Below are 19,796 nucleotides of genomic sequence, written 5' to 3'. Positions count from 1 at the left end.
TCACAAATTCGCCTTCTCCTTTCTCTCCCACTTCCTCCGAATCCCATAATTAACCGCCAGATTCCACGCCGCAACACCGACGCCCAGCGGCGGCGCCAACAGCAACCACCAAGCCCACCACCGCGGGCTTCTCCCCTGAATCGTAGAGACAGCCTTCCTCACCTCCCGCTCGAGCTCCTCCTTGTCCCCATCGTTCCAGACAATAACTCCGCGCGCACTCTCCTTCCCCCGGAACTCCGCCTTCTCCACCTTCCCCTTGACGTCGCCTTGGCTCTTGACCCGGTTCTCTGCGTCCTCGGTGGAGAGGTGTGCGTCGCGCGCGCGTAGCCGCGACATTTGTACAGCTGGGTCACTGACGCCGACAACAACCACGGTGCCGCAAATCAGATCCATCCCGGATTCGAAGAGGAGCGGTACATCGAGCACGACGGCCCAGTGGCCGTGGAGGTAGTAGTACAGTAGGCTCTTGTAGACTTCCCATCGGACGGCGGGGTGAACGATTTTGTTGAGGATCATGCGGTCGCGTTTTCGCTCTTCGGAGGTGCCGAAGACGCGCCGGCCTAGTGCGGGTCTATTCAGTGGGCGTGGCTTGGGCGGCGCATCTTGCGTTTGTGAATCTGATGGTTCGGCGGGGAGGAGGAGGTCTGGTGTGCTGGGGCCGAAGTAATTTACGATCGCGGTGTAGCCGGGGGTTCCTGGTTCGACGACCTTGCGGGCGAGTTGGTCGGCGTCGATGATGGTGAGGGAGTAGGGCGGGGAGGAGAGGAGGGAGGAGACGGTGGATTTGCCGGTTGCGATGGAGCCGGTTAGGCCGATTATGAGCATCTTGGCCTTCTTTTTGTGGTTAAATAGACGAAAGCGGGGATTAGGATTTGGGATATAGAGATGGAGGGTTGGTTGTATGGGATAAACGTGGAGGTACTATACAAGCTGCAGAGGTGAAGGTAGTTGAGGCGCCCAGATTTCCCGAGGTCCGTCGTGGATCTTCCCGTTCCGGGATAGCTCGAGCTACCCCGAGTATAAGAGCCCTGGTTTACCTCTACTTCAGTCCCAGGCAGCGTCTTGGCATTACATTCACCTTGCAGGTGGGTTATTGTGTCGCTAGATTTATCAATATCGTACAGCAGACTTCTTGCAGTCCGTCCGGACGAAGCGAGGTGGCGATTTCGTCATTCTGCAAGCTGCGGAGCTGCCTCCGTCTGGGGCAGCGGGGTGTTGCTGGTTCGGGAATGAATACCAGCTATCCACCAGAGTGGAGATGACGTGCACGTAGTAGGACCATGATTGCTTGTCGACTAGCAAATCAAGCAAGTGTTATGACTTCGGTTCGGGAAGCCCGCCCTTGCTCGGATCTTGTTTCTGTCCGTTCCAGCCGATATACGGCCAGCCGTTCGGAAGCGTCGAATATGGCGGAAGCTGGTAGCGGTCGTGGCACGCGTCGACGTTGGGACATGTCAGGTCGCACAGCCCAAACACCTTGCAGTAGCACTCTTCAGCCGAGGGACAATGGACAGGCTCTTTTCCAAAAATCACTGCAATTGTCAGCTAGATTCCGCCACCTGCTTGTCGAGTGAGAAACTTACTATGCCATGAATATTCCATGATTCGTCCGCTTAGATCGTCCGTTAGGTCGGTCTCTGACAACCACTTTCGGAACCGCACGTAGTCGCTCCTTGGCCGCTCGCGGATCTTCCAGCTTGTGACACCGAACTGGGCGCAACAAGAGACACCAACGGTCTCGGGGACTTCGACTCCAGGAAAGAGCTCCATAAAACCGTTCTTGAAGTATTCGCCAGCATGAACTGCCTCGCGGTGTGTATCGGTCAAGGGGTGAATCTCGGCCGGACATCCCAAGAGCCAGGCGCAACGCAGGTTAACGTATCCTTGTTTCTCGAGGTAGCCAAGCTGAAAATTGCGCAGCATCGGGACGCCATCGTAGTACGGATCGTCGTTGTGCCATTGATACCGCTGGGGATGGATAAAGAGGATCGAATCGGGGAGGTTATCATAATTATCGATGATGTATCTGTAGACGCACACACGCATGTTAGACCCGCGGAACGAGAGAGAGCTATAGCAACTCACGTCAAATATACCATCGACTCCCGCCCCTTGTTTTGGCTCACTGTCAACTGAGCCTTCTTATCATTCACCACATAGATGCTCTTATGGTAGTCCGGGAAGAACTTATGCAACCACGAGACGTCGTCGCTCTTCATACTAGCCACGACCATGCTTTTCCGGATGGGCGCTGACTGTCGCGCGGGCGTTGCCTGACCCGAGTGCGGGTCTCGATTCGGGCCACCCAGAGCTTCGGGATCGTATATCGTAGGGTCTGCATGTTTGTGAGGTGATGTGTTCGAGAAGAAGAGCAGGTATAAGGCGAAGATGATGAAGATGGTTAGAAAGATCGCTTTCTCTCGGTTGCGGCGGCGCGGGCTGTTGACTCCGCTGAAGAGGAAGAACATGGCTGCCGCCAGCGACTGCACAGAAATAGGCCCGAAACTCAGTGAAGTGACGAGTAGATCGTGAGTCGTACTCTAGTTTTGCTCGTCAAGCCAAATCGACTGACCAGCCGGTCATGGCTGTACAGCCGACCAGCGAGAATTGTACCTCGGAGTAGACGCCGTAAGGCCGACTAGTCCCCTGCGAAGGAGAAGGTAAGTTCGTGACGAGGGGGCAGGGCGTGAGACTTTTGAGGATGGAGACAGTTGGCAGCTAAAAATCGGGGAAATTGAGAGTCACGGGTGGAGCGGATCGACACAGCCGCATTCCACTGGCACCACTCGACTCTACAGTGTCTACTTCACTGTCCGCAGCTTCAATTCATGCTAACATTGCTAATCATTCATCATATATAGTTATATATCACCATCTCATCATTCGCAAGCATTGATATCGATCAGGTACCAGCTATGCGCGAGCACCGATTGGATAGCCTCGCCCGCATTCCCCTCCCTCGAACCAACCCCGTCAATCACCTGGACGTCCGTTGTGGTCGGGAAAATATCATTGTCGCTGGTAACCCAGTATTCCGGGCTCAGATGGCTGAATCCAAACAACATGGGCGGGAGTCTGGGAACGATATCGTTGGTGTGCGTGACCCGATAGTTGCCCCCCTGCGCTGTGATGTACTCCGCCAGGGCTGGGTTACCAACCCGCGGACTACCATACGGGTACTACGCTCGTTAGCGACCGATATCTACTTCAATACTCTAGAAACTTACAAGTTGAATGGCGTAGCCTGCGTTGCGGAGCTGCGCAGCACCCAGAGTCGCCAATGCTCCTCCGAAGCTGTGGCCGGTGAAGACAATGACATAACCGGGGTAGGTAGCGGTAGCGGACTCAAGTGCCGAGGTCAACGAGTCCGCAACAACTTGCCATGCCCTCCAGAACCCGCCGTGGGCTTCACATCCGCTGCAGATTTCGGCGACTGACTCTAGGCCAAAGTCGAGGTTTGCGATCCAGGTGTCGAGGGTTCGACTGCCGCGGAAGGACACGACAATCAGCTCATTGGTTGTGTCTGCAGCCAGGAAACCTGCTACGTCCCCGTACTCGTTTTCCCTGCGCCTTGTTAGACTGTTGGCTAAGTCCTGCCGGTGCGAACTTACTGATAGAACTCGGCCAGCGTTGTCGTGTCTGCTGCCTCGACTAATGGGCAGTTTCCAGTTGCGCAGGCCAGCTTGTCTCCAACTGACTCGATGTTCGGCGTGCAGTACGACGCCGCAGCGTATTCCGCGAACAGGGTCAGCTGGTCCAAGGCTTCGGTCGAAACGTCTAGCCAACGTTAGCCCTATCCTATGTTCCCATGCTCAAGAGCACATACCACGGCGACCAAGCGGCGCGGGAGCGGCAGCGCCTAGCCCAGCAAGGGCTACGGCGATGGCAGAGTATCCCAAACGGACCATATTGGCAATGTCCAACACTCAAGGGTGTACTATATGTACAAGAAAGCCGCAAGAAAGACCAGGAAAGACCAGGAAAGACCCACACAGCTGCCTCAGACACAAGAAACCACCTTCACGGATCTTCAGGAACATCGCTACTTATATACCAATCCGATCTCAATCAGGAGGACAGACCAGTCAAAACGTGAAAAGTCAACACGTCCTCGTACCGGTACATCGCTCACCGTCTAAGGAATGCCAGGAAACCCACCCCGCTCGCCCGGGACCCCAACGAACTAACCAGGCCCTAAGTATATCCTACATGCGCGATACAACCTCACCTCCCAAGATGGGCCAAAACAACCGGTCAAAAAAGCAAACCTAGACACCTGCCCCTGTCACCTGTGACGATCCTCCCTTTTTTAGAAAGATCCCCGTGGCTTTGCCGGCCTGCTTTGCCCTGGCAGACGGTCAGACCGGTTATCAACAACCCCCCGCCGGACCTGCAGTCGTAGCAGCACGGGGTAAGTCGCGTAGAAGTTAAATCTGACTGGGCGATCCCGGATGAGCACTCCAGGAATCCAACACTAACCATGTGCATTTATGCTGGGGAGAGCGGGAGTGAGTCGTGAAGAAAAAGAAACGAACCAGTCAGGTCGGCATCTCCGGCCCTGCTGTGTCCGCCAAGTACCGGGGCGTCTAATTGAAGCTCGGCATTAACAGCACTAACCTTTCTCTTCTTGCTCGAGGTAACGCTGGTGAGGGGCTAATATACTGAAGAAATCTTAGTGCACTAGCACAGCGCACTTGAATAAAGTTGCTGAATGTTGCAAGCATTGAGGTTATAGTCTACGCATATAGTCTACCTCGGCCTGCCCTCCTCCAAAGTCCTCCCCGAATGTTATGATATACAGCTACGTAGGTGTACAAATTAATCTCCGACGTAGCACAACCCAGCACCAAGCATACGGTGTACCGCGTAAGCATGAGCCTAAACCGGCTTCGTGGTCGAGTCCGGGCTCGACCCGTCCCTTGCGTGCCTGAACACGAGCACTGGCCAGGCGACTTCATCAATCTTAATTCAATCTAACTCCGTGTACGGAGTACTTGTACTGCAGTATGCAAGTCCGTCACATTCTGTGCTCGGTGCGCTCTCTCCGCACGGGGTACGTACTGTGCACTTACACCTGATGGTCGTCGAGTTTCAGCCTCTTTCTTGTTGATTGTATAGCAGCATGTGGGCGTTGAGAGCACCGATGGCCACATGTAATTCTCCAGAACGTATGAAGACAGCCGTTGTATATGGAATGGAATGAATTGCACAGGACGGTCGCCCGAAGCCAACCAACTTTATCAGACAACTGACGTGATCCACGGATTTTCGAAGCCCAAGACAATGCCATGGCTTTTCATGCAGGCACGCCCGCATACGCCGAGCAGTATCTACAAATGTCGGTCCCGTAAGACCACCTGCAAGGACCCCGCCGGTCTCTCTATGGTCGACGGCGATCCGATATGATGGGGAAAAAAGGTAGCCGAAAATAAAATAGATTGGTTGAACTGAATCATGCATAGATATCGCTCCTCAACGCCGGACGTAAGACCTAGAACATATACATCTCCGAAAGCAAGTCCAAAGTAAAAGGACAATCCCGGCAATGGTGCGGGCTCATGAGTAGATGGCATGACAGAAAAGCTGCCAGTAGATCCTAGAGCGACCACAAATGCATTAGCACGTAAGTAGTGAATGGGAAAGTGAGGGTACTAACCATAAGCTGCCAATCCCCCGCACCCCATCTGTGGCCTCTCCCAACCACCGCAGTCTGTCGCGGGGCAAACCGCTTACTGTGACCGTTGTCCTCCATTCCCCGCGCCCTCGGTATAATCTGGCATTCCCGAGTCTTCCTGCTTGATCTGTGTACTATCGTCGCCCGCAAGAACCTTGGTTCTCGGGACGTGATCTCCGCCTCCGGTCCCAGGCGTAGCAGCAACAATATTATCATTCTCATCGACAAACTCAAAGTTATATCTCGACAGCAGATGCGGGATCGAAGACAGCTGGGGTCCGTAGCGCTGGTTGTTATCGTAGAGCTCGAAGAGCGGCACGGCGAGGAGCTTCATGTTCTTGGGGACGGAGAGGACCTCTGCAAGCACAGCACATTAGCAACAACGGCGTCGGTGCTATGCATAACGAATGAACTCACTCTTCTTCGGCAGCTGAATAAAATACAACTTCTTGCACTCCTTCGGACGAGTAACATGTCCCGGCAAGAAAGGGTACATGAAGGTCTCAAAGTTCGGCCTCCACCACTGCGCAAGGGTATCGCCAACCTCCCAATCCTCATTGACGCCCTCACCCGAAAACTGCGATCCTACGGGCGCAAGACGCTCGTTCATCCTTCGCTTGAAGCCATCGATCTCGTCGTCGTCGTGGAGTAGGTAGTCGCCGGGCAATTTGAAGAAAGCGTTTGCAATCTGCAGCATCAGGACGTGCGGGTGGTTGTGTTCGTGGCAGACGAGGATGCCCTCGCAGGTGCGGCGCATGCCGTGCTTCTCATAGTGTTCTTCAAGGCGCTTGAGGCGCGCGAGCACGGACGGGTCTTCTTCTGGTTGTGTTTCCTTGGTGCCGAATGTGTAGTTGGAAAGGGGATAGAGGCGGATGGTTTCGGGCTGTTTGGCGGAGAAGTCGTTGGGCGCGATGGGGCTGGCATTCATGATTTGTTAGCTGGACTCGGATTTTGGATGGATGGATTGGAGAACACACGGGTGGCTGCTGTGCATTGCGGTAGTTGTCGTTGTCGACATTTTGGTGTGTTGGCGTGAAAAAGGATTAATTAGGTAGAGGGAGCATTAAGAATTGACATCCGGAGTTGATATAGCTGGGATGGTTGGAGCTCCAAAGTGTTGTGATTGGTGTTGGAGCTCCCGTCGCAAAAACATCGGCCCGTGCGGACTATATCGCCAGGGTCAAATGTTCCAATTGGAGTCTGGACTTGAAAATGAAACAAGTGTATTATCTTAAATCGCCCAAGATACGCATCGGACAGAAAGGATGACTTTATTTCTACACCCGAGATACCGTTCCCATGCCACCCACCCGCTCCAACCCAGCCAAAGCAATGCATAGGTACGTATGTGGATCAACCATAAATCTAACCAAAGAAATCTAAAGTTTAGCATCAAAGTCCTCAAGCTCACTGAGGTCAACGACGGAGCGAGGCCCAGTGCTAACAGCCAGGCGAGCCTTGAAGTCCGTGACGTTTGTGACATAGGTTGCGGCTTTAGTGCCGTTGGTAAGAGCAGTCTCCTCGGAGCCTTCCTTGGGCTCCGCGGGTACACCATTTTGAGCCTTCAAGTGGATCGCAAGCTTGCCTCGAGTAGGAGAGGCAGGGTCGATCTTCTCCTTGTAGAAGTCGAGGATTTCGGACTTGGTCAGGGCGCGAACACGAGCAGCATCGGTCTCGTTTTGCACGAAGTCATAGTCTTCAGAACCGATGTGAGTCCAGAAGCGGGATGTCTCGGAGCCAAGGTTCTTGAGCTTCTCGAGTCTCTTGTTAATGACGCTGCGTTTGTGGCCCTCGAACTCGTCCTCTGACATCGTCTCCAGAGTCTTTCCGAAGTTGGTCAGGAAAGAGTCGATCCGGGATTCCAGGTACTGAGCAGTGCGCTCGCTCTGAATAATCACACGGTAGCCGATGGTAGTGGCCGAATAGCGTGCGCCGCTCCAGACGACGTATCCGAGCTGCTCCTTGCTTCGTAGCTGATCGAAAGCAGGCTCATCGGTCATCTGGGCAAAGAGGAGGAGCTTCGAGCGCAGGATCTCGTCATCGATGTTTCCGAGGAAGAGGTAGTACTCGATACAGTGGTTGACGTTGGCCGGGTCCTTGAGTGGCCGTTCATAGACGAAGTTGGATCCCGGGGGGATGATCACGTTGCGCCTGACATACCACTGGGACTGGGGCAGAGTCCGGCTGTTCAAAATCGACTCTACAGTGTCAGTCATTCGCAGCGCATCTTCCTTGTAGATGTTACCATGGGCCAAAACCTCGATATGGTTCTGGCGCAGGATTTGAGGGAAGAAAGCTTTAACGTCCTCGGCCTCGACGTGCTCGAGCTCGGCGGCGTACTGCTCGTTGAGCCAGCCCCGCTCCGCAGTCAGATACCGAGTGTAGTCGCCAACCTGGTAGTACGGCTGCTGATACTCCGCATTCTTATAGCCCCGAGTTAGGCGCTCCTTGATGATCCGGAAGCGGTCAGGGTTGATCACAAGATCGCGCATGCTTGTGAAAACCTTCTCCAAAAGCACGGCCATCTTGTCGTTGTATCCTCCAACGGAGACATCGAGACCAAAAATGCTAGCGGACAGATTGTAATCCAGACCAGCAAGTTCTGCATCATACGAGTACTCAACGAGCGCATCTCTAACAAGCTCACAGTACAGCTTCGACTTTACCAGATTGGCAGGGGTGGCCCAGACCAGCGGGTTGCGCAGAGTAACTAAGACGGTGGCTTTAGGAACCCAGAATCGATCGTCCTTCTTGAACCAAAGACGGACATGGTCATCGTGGCGGATGAGCTTGGGGGTCTTCACGGGCTCCGGCACATCCTTCTTCTCCACGGAAAGTCTGGTAGGGACGAACTCGTTCTTATGCGGCATGTGCAATTCCGGCAGTCGAGTTTCCGGATTGGTTTTCAACGCCTTTTGAATACCCTCCATGAAGTCCTTGGGAACATCTTCAACCTTATACTCGGTTCCGTACCACTTCTCCTTGGTGTTTAACTCAGTATAGTCTTGCGCAACAACGATCAACTTGAAGTTGTCCTCGCGGAGGTAGGAGAAGGCCTTTTTGATCCCCTCCGGATCGAACTTTCTGAGAAGAGATCCACTGAGCAGCCACTCCCGAGGCAGTGGCTTCTGCATGACGCTGCTCAGGCGGCTGGTGAACCGGCTGGCGGGAGATTTTTGCTTGAACTTGAACTCTACCTCCGCCAGGTTCTTCATTTCCTCGAAAATCCATTCCTCCGGCTCACGTTCCTTGATCATCGCAATGTACTCGAAGATCACCTTGACCACCTGCTGATACTGCTGCAGTCCTTCCTGCGTCAAACGGACAGAAACCGTAAAGAATGCAGCTCCAGGGCAAACCGGCATCACGCCGGCCGACAGCCCATTTGCCCATCCCTTTGCTTTGATATATGCCAGGATACTACCGGGACCTTCATGGCCGATGAGATGGCTAATGTACCGGCTGGGTTGCGACTCATACAGCTTCTCCTCGTCCAAGAACGGGAAGTAGATATCCACGGAGCGGGAATCCATCACAGGCTTAGCAAAGATCTGTTTACTCATGTCGTCTGGTAGCCAGATGGGAATGCCATCCCACCGGTTCTGTGGCAGGTCCTTATTACTGACACCGGCAAACAGCTCCGACACCCACTTCTCCAACTCATCCAGCGATTCGCGGCCCAGCACCACCAGTTTCATCCGGTTGGCAGAGTAGTGTTTCTCATAGAACTTCATAAACTCATTACGGATCTCAACACCGCGTTTCTGCGGCTCCTCCTTTAATGTTTGAAGATTTCCGGTAGAGAAGTGGTTATAGGGGTGGTCTGGGTTGGAGAGCGACTTGTTCAGCTGCATCAAGCGCCATAGGTCACTCTGGAGGTTCTTCTTGTTTTCTGAGTCTACCGCCCGCATCTCGCGGTCGAGTGTGTTCTCTAAGAAAAGCGGCGAGATGAAAAACTGCGCGAAGCGATCGAGAGCACCATACAGGGGTGATCGCCCATCAGTTTTGGGCTCTGCTGTGCCGTTTGCAGTTCCGTTAGGAGTGGCTTGGCCGCTCGATTCTCCAGATGTACCTGTAGCAGACACCTCAAAGAAATAGTTGGTCTCGGTGCCGGCGGTATAGGCGTTAGACGAACCGGAGTGGGAAGCTAGGTACTGGTTGTATGCGTTCTCTACGGGGTACTAGAAAGTATGAGAAAAAAGTATGAGAAAAGTAAGAGAAAAAGTATGAGTAAAGCATACCTTTTCAGTTCCCATGAACAGCATGTGCTCCAGACCATGGGCAAGGCCCTGCAAATCCTCCGGGTCACTGAAGCTCCCGACGTTGACGTCCATCGCCGCAGCAGCCTTATCCGTCTCTGCATCATGAACCAACAGAGCCTCCAGCTTATTAGGCAGCTGTATGACTCTGTAGGAGCGGTCATCCAGAGAAGGCTTCTCCAGCCCCTCCGTCAGGCGCTCAGCCGTTCTCATCGTCATTTTCCTCGTGGTTGTAAATGTCTGAAGAGGGAAGATTCGGATGAAGGGGTAATCTCGCCGAGGGAGGGACGGCGAACGAAAACCAGGCGCGTGTGATCGTGTGGACGCGGAATGCGAGTGAGGGGCAGCCGGCACAAAAACGGGCCCTAAAGGAGCAAGGCGCGTGCGTTGATAAGCTGGGGATGGATATGAGGGTAGCAGGTGTTTGTTCCACAGGCACAGACGGCGGGCTGCAGGCTCAGAGTACCTTGGTGACAGCATGCAGTGGAAGCTGGCGCGGAGGAAGAAGTGGCGGTATTCAACCTGGAAGGTTGTCCGGACGATCAGTAACAGCTAGCGAGCGACTAGAGACGAACGCTGGAGCAATAGATGGCTGGGAATTGGGCGAGAATGGAACTAGGCAGGATGGAAGGATAAAGGGAGTGAGCGAGCTGAGATGGCGTGCAGATGCGCCTGGACGCACGCCACACGGCCGTACAATGAGGAACGGGAGCACAGAAGAGGCAAAAAGAGCAATAGAGCCTCCAATGGTACGGAATAGTGGAATGCACCTCTTTAATAGTAGCTTGCAAAATCAATGGTCAGTCAATTCAGGAATCTCAGGGCCTGATGTTCTCTTCGGCATCATCGGCGGGGCGGTGAAACTATACCGTACCTCGGGCAAGGCATCCTCGCCTGCTCCCGCCAAGATGAAGCCAAAATGGCTTTGCTCAATTTGGTCATTCGGGCTTAGGAGTAGACTCTGCCGAGCTCCCCGAAAAGCGCGAGGCTGGGGTTGGGCCTGGTCTGGTCTGGGGCTCGAGCTGCAGGGTGAAGAGCCTCAGGGTCAGGACGTCCTTGATGACCTTGACGAGGCTGAGGCTGAACAAATTGTTCAGAAGGTCTCATTCAATATCTTATACTCATATAGGCGTGACCTAGCCTATGGGCACTGCAGATCAGATCATACTACAGCCAGTTATTCCAATGCCGTGCCACCATTCTAAATACCCTGCCCACCACTAGTAATGTGTGTCTGATATGCTTTGATCTATGGAAAAGCGCGCTGGGACAGCACCATAATCATTGAATGCTATGGAATGCTTGAGTATTCTTGAAAGGGAAAAGGGACGTCTTTGTTATCTCTCAGAGTGACATCTACCTCATCATGTCTGAATAGCATTCATTATCTGAATAACAATAAACATCATAATAACAATACAATCAAATAAGTTCCATCATCATTCTCGAACCAACCAGAACAATGCTCGAGCCCAAACTAAGCAGGACAACCCTTCGCACAAAGCGTCAATGTCTGATCCGAAGCCGGCTCACAAGTCTTCGTCTGACTCCCAGCAGGCTGGGTCCCATCAGGCCAACAAATAGTCGGGCAGGCATCATTCTCCGAGGTAACAGTAAGCACTTGGCCCTGGAAGTCCGTGCCAAAGATGGTCGACAGATCGTACCACACCTGGCTAGGATCCAGCGTGTACGCAAAGTTCAGCTGCGGGCTGCCGTTGTAGAGCCCATTGCTCTGTCGAGTGATCTTGAGAGCAATTCCACCAGTCGTCGCGTCGCGGTGGAACTGCTCGCTAAAGGTCTCGCCGGGGTTGATCTTGTGCACGGCGCTGACGGAGCTGCCGACACTCCAGATGTAGAAGGGGGCTGCGCAGTTGTTGTGGACTTTGGCGTTGCCAACGGCGCTGGCGAGTGGCGCTAGGGCACCAAGTGTGAGGGCGGCGAGGCTGGTGAAGTGCATCTTGAGATTTGGTAGTAATCCTAGTTGAGAGATTGATAGTGCTGAAGGTGTGTTCTGGATGTCCTGGTCGAGGGAGAACAGCCATGTTTATATAGCCTTTTCGCTGCGCAGGATAGTTCTATTCTGGTAAAGGCCTCAGTCCTTGGACTCTGTCTGGAGCATCCTGCTTGGGTATTTGACGAAAGTGTAATCCGTCAACACCCTCAAGCAGTGCTGAGACTCAGCGATGTAGTCTGACGTAGGTAGAAACCACTTAGAGACATGCAGAAACCACGCATTGGCCATGCCGTGGAGTATACGAGCAGGAAGCCTTGCGAGAAACAGCCGTGCCCGCGGGGCTGTGGTGAGACAGTTACATCGGAGCAAAGTAACCAGAAGTACAGCAACCCGGTCAGAGACAGACAAGTCAGCCTGAATCAAGATCTGTAGGCTTTGGTCCGTATGAGACCAACCCGCCTTTCAATAGATGGAGTGTCTAAGGCTAGCCTCGCAGATGTCTCAGGATAGCTTCCGGGCGCTCTCGTATTGACAAATGCGAAGGGCTCCAAGATGTCTATGCCTCAATTTAGGCTCATTTTTGTCTCAGCCGTCATCTGACGTGAAGAAGAAATAGATGAAAGAGAAGAGGATGGGGTCAGACCACGCGGGGATGGTGTCGTCCCCGCGCCTAAAGCCAAGTGGAGCTTGCTGTAGGCTGCCAAAGTGTGGGGGAGCTAATCTAGTATCTCAGAACCGAATGCTAGTTATATTGTGCTCTTGGGAGTACAGAAGATGCTCTTTTGCCATGTTTCACTCTATGCGTTGATCATTCAAGCCATTTCCGCCGCTCCCGATCATGCGTAAGGTATCTCCATCCTCAAATAATCCAAATCCCAAAATAGAAGAATACAGGATGACCCTAATCATGCTGCTTTAGGAGCGGCCTTTGTAGGTGACCGTCTCACGGGCTTCTCTTCCTCCGTTTCCTCGCTGTCAGGCTCAATGCGGCCTTCGATCCACTCGAATACCTCGCTCTTATGATGCATCAGCATCTCACTGAGCCCTTCTTTCGGCGACTGGAGGAGTTTCCCATAGCGTTTGGTTGCCTTGCGCTCACTCTTCCAGAGACCGTGCGCGTGAGAGACAAACACGAGCGAGTTCTGCTCAAGTTAGCATCTGTGGTTATGAGGATGGCATACACTTACATCTCTGTACCATCGGGATAGCCAGGTCTGAGTATGCGAAGCCACCGCACGAACTGGGTCCTTGGCAACGAATGAAATGACACCATTGACCCGCTTGTAGAGAGTGTCTGCACACGTATTAGCTTTGTCTGCACTAGGCTGCGCGACATCCACTGACCTCTATTAATCAAGAGGTTGGCAACCCCGTAGAAAGCATTGCCAATTCCAACCAGGAATATTTCAGTCGCTTCATTAGGACTAGCGGGCCATGTTAGTCTTGAAGCCGAAGATTTGAAGTTCAGATCTTACTCGATGTAATTGTCCCACAAATACCCGGCCAGTTCTTCTGTTGCTGTTGGTCGATTCTCGTCTTCATCCTCGAACTTGCTTGACGACTAGTCCAGTTAGAACTGCAACAGCATCTGACACTCAACTAAACTCACCGGTTCCGTTGTGACATGTTTGGGAATATTTACGTCGATTACAGCGTAACCCTTGTTAACCGCCCATTGAACATAATCCTTCATGACATCAGCCTTATTCCAGTCAGCTTAGCCGCCGCAGGGCAAGGTAGCATGTACTCACAAGCCAGCAGTTGTGCGCCTCCAGATTGTTGGTGACTGGATGCGGTAATCCCATAATCTCCGGCCTGCTTACTGTCAGTATTTGTAGTCATATCGGGACGGCACTCACGGGTCATGAAAGATAACTATAAGCGGCGTGTCTTGATTGTAGTTCGGACTTTACGGAGTTTAGCTCGCCTCCAGTCAGGATGAGGGGGCACTTACCTTGCCAAAACCTGATTCTCAAATGATTTAGAGATGGCAGTCCGGTAGATGTATAGAGAAGTGAGCTTGAAATTATCATAAAGCTGCTTGGCCTGGTAAGCTCGAATGACATCTGCAGCTTTGTTAGTTTCAATGCTACGATTTGTCTCTAACATACCATGAAGCCTATCAGTCCAGAGTCCTTCGGTCTTGATTGCTTTGGGGAACATGCACCCCCAATGCGCGGACTGGGTCGACATGACTCGCCGTACGGTAGAGACCGCCGATTCTGAAGGAGAAGTGGAGGTAAGTCGATCGGGCGGATTTCCCATGAGTGTTTTCGTGACAGCCAGGGCAGACTTTGAGATTGATCTGAAATTATAACCACCCTGTATTTTTAGGTCAGCGGGCGACGAGAAGAAAAAATCAGGATGCAAACAAACCTCCAAACAGACAGCAACCTTGCCTTGAGCCAATGTCATCAACATATGTGTCATATGAGCGTAGCAAGCTGGAGTGACGAAGCATCCCCCAAGTGTATCTCCCGCAGCGGCGTCGAAACCAGAAGCAACTGTAGACATGTTAGTTAACTATCCTGGGGCCAAAAGCGGATTTCATACTGATCACCAGATCAGGGTCAAACTCTTGGGCAATTGGCATGACGACCTGCTGGAACGCATAGATGTAATCTCCATCACCCATTCCTTGACTAGGCCAGGGTATGTTGACATTCCTTGACAACCATCAGCATAAAGTTATGGACCGTCGGTAAAAATAAAAAAAAAGGTGACTGACTTCCCAACTCCCGCTCCTTCTCCACAGAAATCCAAATCGCCATCTCTCTCCCCAGGGTAAAAACTTCCATTCTGGTAAACGTGGAGCGAGATGTACAAGACGTTGGGGTCATCATAGAAGGCCTTCTGGATTCCGTTTCCTAAGATACGTAAGTAACGCTGTCTTTGTTGTTCGCAGAGGCTAGGTATTATTTATTTATTACCATGATGGACATCCCTGTAAAAGTTAGTAGCTTTCAGAACATCAAACCAAGAGTATGACGTACCAATCAAGGATCATGATTTTTCTGCATTGTGATCCGAGCCGTTGCTGGCAGACACGGGCTGCGACAGAGACATTATTGAATAGGCAGAACCCCATAGTCTTATCGTGTTCAGCGTGGTGCCCGGGAGGTCGAATGACAGCAATCGCATTCTTCACTTTGCGGGTCGCAACAGCAAGGCATGTTTCGATGGCACCGCCGACAGATAGTAAGGACGAAGCAAATGTAAGGCTGTTGAAGTAGATTGAATCACGGGTATGCTCCAGAGCGATCAGTTCCTCATCGGACATATCTGCAGGTATGTTAGTGCAAGTTGCTAATAAGAATAGGAACGTACGCCTCGTGCTCTCTACAAATGCATAGTGTGCTGCGGTATGGACTAAAGATATTTCTTCCTCTGTTGCATTGCGAGCATTAATCCGCTTCAGAGGGCGTGCGACAAGAGGCCTGGTTGCTTCGGCATCATCAACAAGCCCTGCCCGGCAGAGCTCTTTGAAGATGTAGTAAATTCTTCTTGGGTCTTCCGGATGCACATCTGAAGTTGGCCGAACTTCACAGTGATATCGCATCTGAACATCGTAGCAAAGCCCAGAAGGCAATGAAGCAAGAGGAAGCCCAGGCACGTCCTTCGCTTCCTCAGTCTCAGAGTACCCATCAACAAGGCTATCCTGATCATCAGAGACGGGATCTGCAGAGTCTGCAGGGGCAGTTGTCTTCAGGGCACTTTTTGGTGATGACGGCCTCTGTTTGTCTGCTGTGACAGTAATATCCTGCGGCTGATTCCCGTCTGTCCCATCCAACTGCATCGGTTGGCTGAGAAGTGGTGGCGCCAGATATGGGTCAGACGCCCCATTTAGGTGGCCGTATGTTGTTTGCTGGCCGGTACCGTTGGCTGCGTGAGGATTGGCGGCCCTGGCCTGAAAGCCTGCCTCGCCCATCACGGTGTCCTCATCCACTGCCATTGTCGCTGACGGGAACTTAGAAACTCGTCTTTGTCTTCCCGACCACGGCCAATATATGCGTCGTACTAACGCTTCATGACCAGTTTGGCAGTAAGAAGGGTGATATCCTCAATGGGCCCAGAAAATACAAGACAGCGAAAGCAGCTTTTGAAAGTACAAAAAGGGAGCCCAGTGAGTGTTGGATTGTCCAAAGACAATGCAGAATATAGAGCAGCAGATAAGATGGACTAGTAGTATGCGATGAAAAGTGGAACAATTGAACAGATGGGGAGGGTCTGGATCTAGATAGCTCTAGGTGTGAAACCGAAATGCCAGCAAATGAGAACCGAGGCCTGGGGACTGGGACGCCGCGCAAGTCAAGAAAAATGACTTATTTGCTGAGTAACAGTTTCAGTTTGGCACAGCAAGCTCAGAGAGAAGGCTTGCAAGCCAAGGGGCCCCAGAGCGTGCAGGGTGTCTGGCGTAGGAGTTTGGTTGATGGAGCTCTTAAGAGAGTTTAGGTCCGGAGACTACCAAATGCGCCTTTCACGTGACTTCTATGTCCCGGTCAAAAGGACCAGATGCGCTCATCTGGATATACTAGAATGACATTGTTTTGGTCAGGAGCGCAAGGATACTTCCATGAAGCTATCGAGATCATTCGGGTCCTTGGTTATTCTGGGCCAAGTGGTGATAACCTCACTGTCGCGGACCCCTGGGCTCCAGCAAATCCCACAAGAACATGTACGTCCAGACTACAGGTAAAAATTGACGCATTGAAATGTGATCGTGTATTTGTCATTAAATAGTACGTAACAATGGGATTCTATGCCAACATCCACCACAGCTCCTCATCATTTGGCGATTGCGGAATGTTAGGATACGGACATAGTCTGCACAATCCTGCTGAGGAATGGGCAATTTAGTAGACTTCCGAGGAGTTATAGAGAGCTCCTAGCCAATGGTTTCCGACCTGTTTCCTATTGGGCGTCGACGCCGGCAATGTAGGCTAGGGTACGAGTCAGCAGAGCACAGATATATCTACTCTAGCAGAGGGACTTACTGATGAGGTCAACAACACGGCGGGAGTAACCCCACTCGTTGTCGTACCAAGAGACGAGCTTGATGAAGTTGGAGTTGAGGGCAATACCGGCCTTGGCATCGAAGATGGAAGAGCGGATGTCACCGTTGAGGTCGGTGGAGACAATGTCGTCCTCGGTGTAGCCAAGGATGCCTTCACAATGAGTTAGCGGACATTAATACCACAATAAGACAGCCACATACCCTTGAGCTCGTTCTCGGAAGCCTTCTTGACGGCATCCTTGATCTGGTCGTAGGTAACGGCCTTCTCGGTGCGGACAGTCAAGTCGACAACGGAGACGTTGGAGGTGGGGACACGCATGGCCATGCCGGTAAGCTTGCCGTTGAGCGAAGGGATAACCTTGCCGACAGCCTTGGCGGCACCGGTGGAGGAGGGGATGATGTTGGTAGCAGCGGTACGACCACCACGCCAGTCCTTGGCGGAGGGGCCGTCGACGACCTTCTGGGTGGCAGTGTAGGAGTGGACGGTGGTCATCAGACCCTCAACGATACCGAAGTTGTCGTTGATAACCTTGGCGAGGGGAGCAAGGCAGTTGGTGGTGCAAGAAGCGTTGGAGAGGACCTCGATATCCTTCTTGTAGGTCTCGTTGTTGACACCCATGACGAACATAGGAGCATCAGCGGAAGGAGCGGAGATGATGACCTTCTTGGCACCGCCCTTCAAATGAGCACCAGCCTTCTCCTGGGTGGTGAAGACACCGGTGGACTCGACAATGTACTCGGCACCGTCCTTGCCCCAGGGGATGTTGGCGGGGTCACGCTCGGTGTGGAAGCGGATCTTCTTGCCGTTGACAACGAGACCCTCGTCGTAGGTCTCGATGGTGCCCTTGAATTGACCGTGCTGAGAGTCATACTTGAGCATGTAGGCCTAGTTAGGATTAGTATCGTGTTCCCTCGCTGACCTAGAGCAGGCGGCATACAGCGTAGTGGGTCTCAATGAAAGGGTCGTTGACAGCAACAACCTCGACGGTACCGGCCTCGATGCTAAAAGCATGTTAGGATCATTGATCATTGGAGAGCAAGACTGTCCAACGTGGTACAGCCCAAATGCATGGGCTGCAAGTTGTCCGATCTGATGGATGGTAGTACTCACGCGTTACGGAAGACCTGGAAGTAGTGTTAGCCACGGGGCAGGCCAATAATTGGGTAATCAGCAGCACTTACGATACGTCCAATACGACCGAAGCCGTTGATTCCGACCTGGATGCAACGAGTTCAGTAAGAATTGACCTGGTGTTGATTCCCGTCTGTCTCAAGGCCGTACCTTGGGAGCCATTGTTTTGTCTGTTAGAGCGGGGTAGCTGTTAGTCAAGCTGCGATAAAGGAAAGCTCAAGCTCAAGCTGATGGGTCCACGGGGATGGAGGAGATCGTAAAACACTTACTTATGGGGAAATGAGAGATTCTTGGATGGATAGATGGGGATTGAGGATGGGAGGGAGAAGGAGAGAAGAAAAGAAGAGCAGCGGTGGGGAGAGGAGGAAAATATGGCAACAAATGCTGGACTGACGCAACGACCTTGTCAACCCCCGCCGACACACCGGGCGGACAGACGGGGCAAAGCTAGCTACAGGGACCTCAGCAAATGCGACAGCAGAGCACCAGATGGGTCGACTGTCAGCTTGTGTTCCCGGTCTGCGCCGCTGGCCAGCTCCTGAGCAGCCTTTCCGGTTTCATACACCGGGCAAAGCAGGAGAGGCACGATATTTGGGCCTGCTACAGATGCCGGATGAGCCAATTAGGGGGCCTACGTTGCCGGATACGCGCTCTACCTAGGTACCATCTGGTGAATCTTTTGCCAGCAGATCGGAATATTGGTCTTGTACCTAGGTTATGGCATGCTATCTCGGTGGCCGGTTATTTGCCTTCACGACCTTGTCTCGCTTACTGCCGGTGAAGAGCTTCATCTTCTCCGATGATGCAATGGTCTCCTCGACGAGGGGCAACACCAGCCTTTCCGCTTAGGGGCGGAGGGGAGCCCGGATCCGGGCTAACGATCATCCACTGCCCCTCCTTCGAGCCGCCAGCCAGCCTTGTGCTTATTCAGTCCTTCCTAAGACGTCTGTCGGTCTCTCCGCACGCCAGAAACAGTCACCGGTGCTTTATCCAAGCTCACGAGCTCATCACAGATTTTACAATTGGTGGGGATTGAGATTCTTAGGCTCAAATTCTGACTCTCTGGGTCGCTCCAGATCCCGCCGAGTCAACGAATGAGCATGTCCTGGCAAGAGATCCAGGCACCCAGTCAACCAGGATCTAGACAAATTTGGGAGCTCGGTATGAGCTCTCCACCATCTTGATACGCCCTCTGAGTCTGGCCTACATATAATAATGAATATACACCTGTCTTAATACTAGATAGTCACTGCGCAGCGGTTACGGCCATGGTCTATAGTCTATAGTACTTGGTATACTTAGTACCAGTAGTACAGAGAGATACTAAAAAAATATGTTCTTGCTTTACCTACTCTCGTTACTTTACATGCTTAGCTTTGGACCATGTCCAATTTATAGTAGTTATTTTACTATGGACATGGTCCATAGAATTAGGTATTCAACAAATCCTGTCTAAGTTCTTTACCAAAGAGCTGGATTGGCCTGGGTTGCACATGATTGATGAAATACTCCGTAGGTCTTCGTTCGGCGTCTTCCGTGATCGTAGTACCTCGAGATCCTTGCGGCTTGCGTCTGCGGCTTGCGGCACGGTTCTCTCTTGTGATGGGATTAGGAAGAACAATCATACCATGTCTGTTCATCATGACATCCATGGAGGTCATGATATTTGCCAATGAACTGACAGCAACGTCCGACATGCATTGTGCAGCACGCCCTGCAGACCAACCTAATGCTAGATGGAGCCACGTTCAAAACCTAACCAG

General features: G+C 52.3%; 8 protein-coding genes across 8 annotated transcripts; all 8 read right to left on the bottom strand.

The window, feature by feature from the left end:
* Positions 1-825, bottom strand: DSM5745_00178 (putative dephospho-CoA kinase; the record flags this gene model as incomplete). The annotated part of the gene is made up of 1 exon (XM_026742194.1): positions 1-825. The coding sequence occupies one exon, from the start codon at positions 823-825 to the stop codon at positions 1-3; it is 825 nt and encodes a 274-aa protein (XP_026608039.1).
* A 489-nt stretch (positions 826-1,314) lies between these two features.
* DSM5745_00177 (DUF3431 domain-containing protein) lies at positions 1,315-2,468 on the bottom strand (the record flags this gene model as incomplete). Its single annotated transcript, XM_026742193.1, has 3 exons — positions 1,315-1,532; positions 1,584-2,026; positions 2,086-2,468. 3 exons carry the CDS (start codon positions 2,466-2,468, stop codon positions 1,315-1,317), a joined length of 1,044 nt encoding a protein of 347 aa, XP_026608038.1.
* Positions 2,469-2,879: 411 nt separating this feature from the next.
* DSM5745_00176 (lipase family protein) lies at positions 2,880-3,908 on the bottom strand (the record flags this gene model as incomplete). Its single annotated transcript, XM_026742192.1, has 4 exons — positions 2,880-3,179; positions 3,228-3,564; positions 3,612-3,777; positions 3,827-3,908. 4 exons carry the CDS (start codon positions 3,906-3,908, stop codon positions 2,880-2,882), a joined length of 885 nt encoding a protein of 294 aa, XP_026608037.1.
* Positions 3,909-5,729: 1,821 nt separating this feature from the next.
* DSM5745_00175 (cleavage and polyadenylation specificity factor subunit 5) lies at positions 5,730-6,692 on the bottom strand (the record flags this gene model as incomplete). Its single annotated transcript, XM_026742191.1, has 3 exons — positions 5,730-6,031; positions 6,092-6,591; positions 6,652-6,692. 3 exons carry the CDS (start codon positions 6,690-6,692, stop codon positions 5,730-5,732), a joined length of 843 nt encoding a protein of 280 aa, XP_026608036.1.
* A 361-nt stretch (positions 6,693-7,053) lies between these two features.
* Positions 7,054-10,152, bottom strand: DSM5745_00174 (a-pheromone processing metallopeptidase Ste23; the record flags this gene model as incomplete). Its single annotated transcript, XM_026742190.1, has 2 exons — positions 7,054-9,855; positions 9,916-10,152. 2 exons carry the CDS (start codon positions 10,150-10,152, stop codon positions 7,054-7,056), a joined length of 3,039 nt encoding a protein of 1,012 aa, XP_026608035.1.
* A 1,258-nt stretch (positions 10,153-11,410) lies between these two features.
* Positions 11,411-11,890, bottom strand: DSM5745_00173 (putative BYS1 domain protein; the record flags this gene model as incomplete). Its single annotated transcript, XM_026742189.1, has 1 exon — positions 11,411-11,890. The coding sequence occupies one exon, from the start codon at positions 11,888-11,890 to the stop codon at positions 11,411-11,413; it is 480 nt and encodes a 159-aa protein (XP_026608034.1).
* A 902-nt stretch (positions 11,891-12,792) lies between these two features.
* Positions 12,793-15,839, bottom strand: hdaA (histone deacetylase hdaA; the record flags this gene model as incomplete). The annotated part of the gene is made up of 15 exons (XM_026742188.1): positions 12,793-13,029; positions 13,075-13,181; positions 13,232-13,311; positions 13,363-13,448; positions 13,497-13,589; positions 13,639-13,702; positions 13,747-13,794; positions 13,842-13,953; positions 13,999-14,209; positions 14,264-14,391; positions 14,441-14,553; positions 14,616-14,754; positions 14,818-14,831; positions 14,881-15,169; positions 15,215-15,839. The coding sequence occupies 15 exons, from the start codon at positions 15,837-15,839 to the stop codon at positions 12,793-12,795; spliced, it is 2,346 nt and encodes a 781-aa protein (XP_026608033.1).
* Positions 15,840-16,798: 959 nt separating this feature from the next.
* gpdA (glyceraldehyde 3-phosphate dehydrogenase GpdA) lies at positions 16,799-18,195 on the bottom strand (the record flags this gene model as incomplete). Its single annotated transcript, XM_026742187.1, has 7 exons — positions 16,799-16,827; positions 16,882-17,052; positions 17,103-17,787; positions 17,840-17,903; positions 18,013-18,026; positions 18,084-18,119; positions 18,184-18,195. 7 exons carry the CDS (start codon positions 18,193-18,195, stop codon positions 16,799-16,801), a joined length of 1,011 nt encoding a protein of 336 aa, XP_026608032.1.
* Between the last annotated feature and the right edge of the window lie 1,601 nt (positions 18,196-19,796).

This window comes from Aspergillus mulundensis (assembly GCF_003369625.1).
Source record: "Aspergillus mulundensis strain DSM 5745 chromosome Unknown scaffold_0, whole genome shotgun sequence".
Classification (NCBI taxonomy): Eukaryota; Fungi; Ascomycota; class Eurotiomycetes; order Eurotiales; family Aspergillaceae; genus Aspergillus; species Aspergillus mulundensis.
Note: the sequence above shows the minus strand (reverse complement) of the source record. Positions and strands in the feature narration are given on the sequence as shown.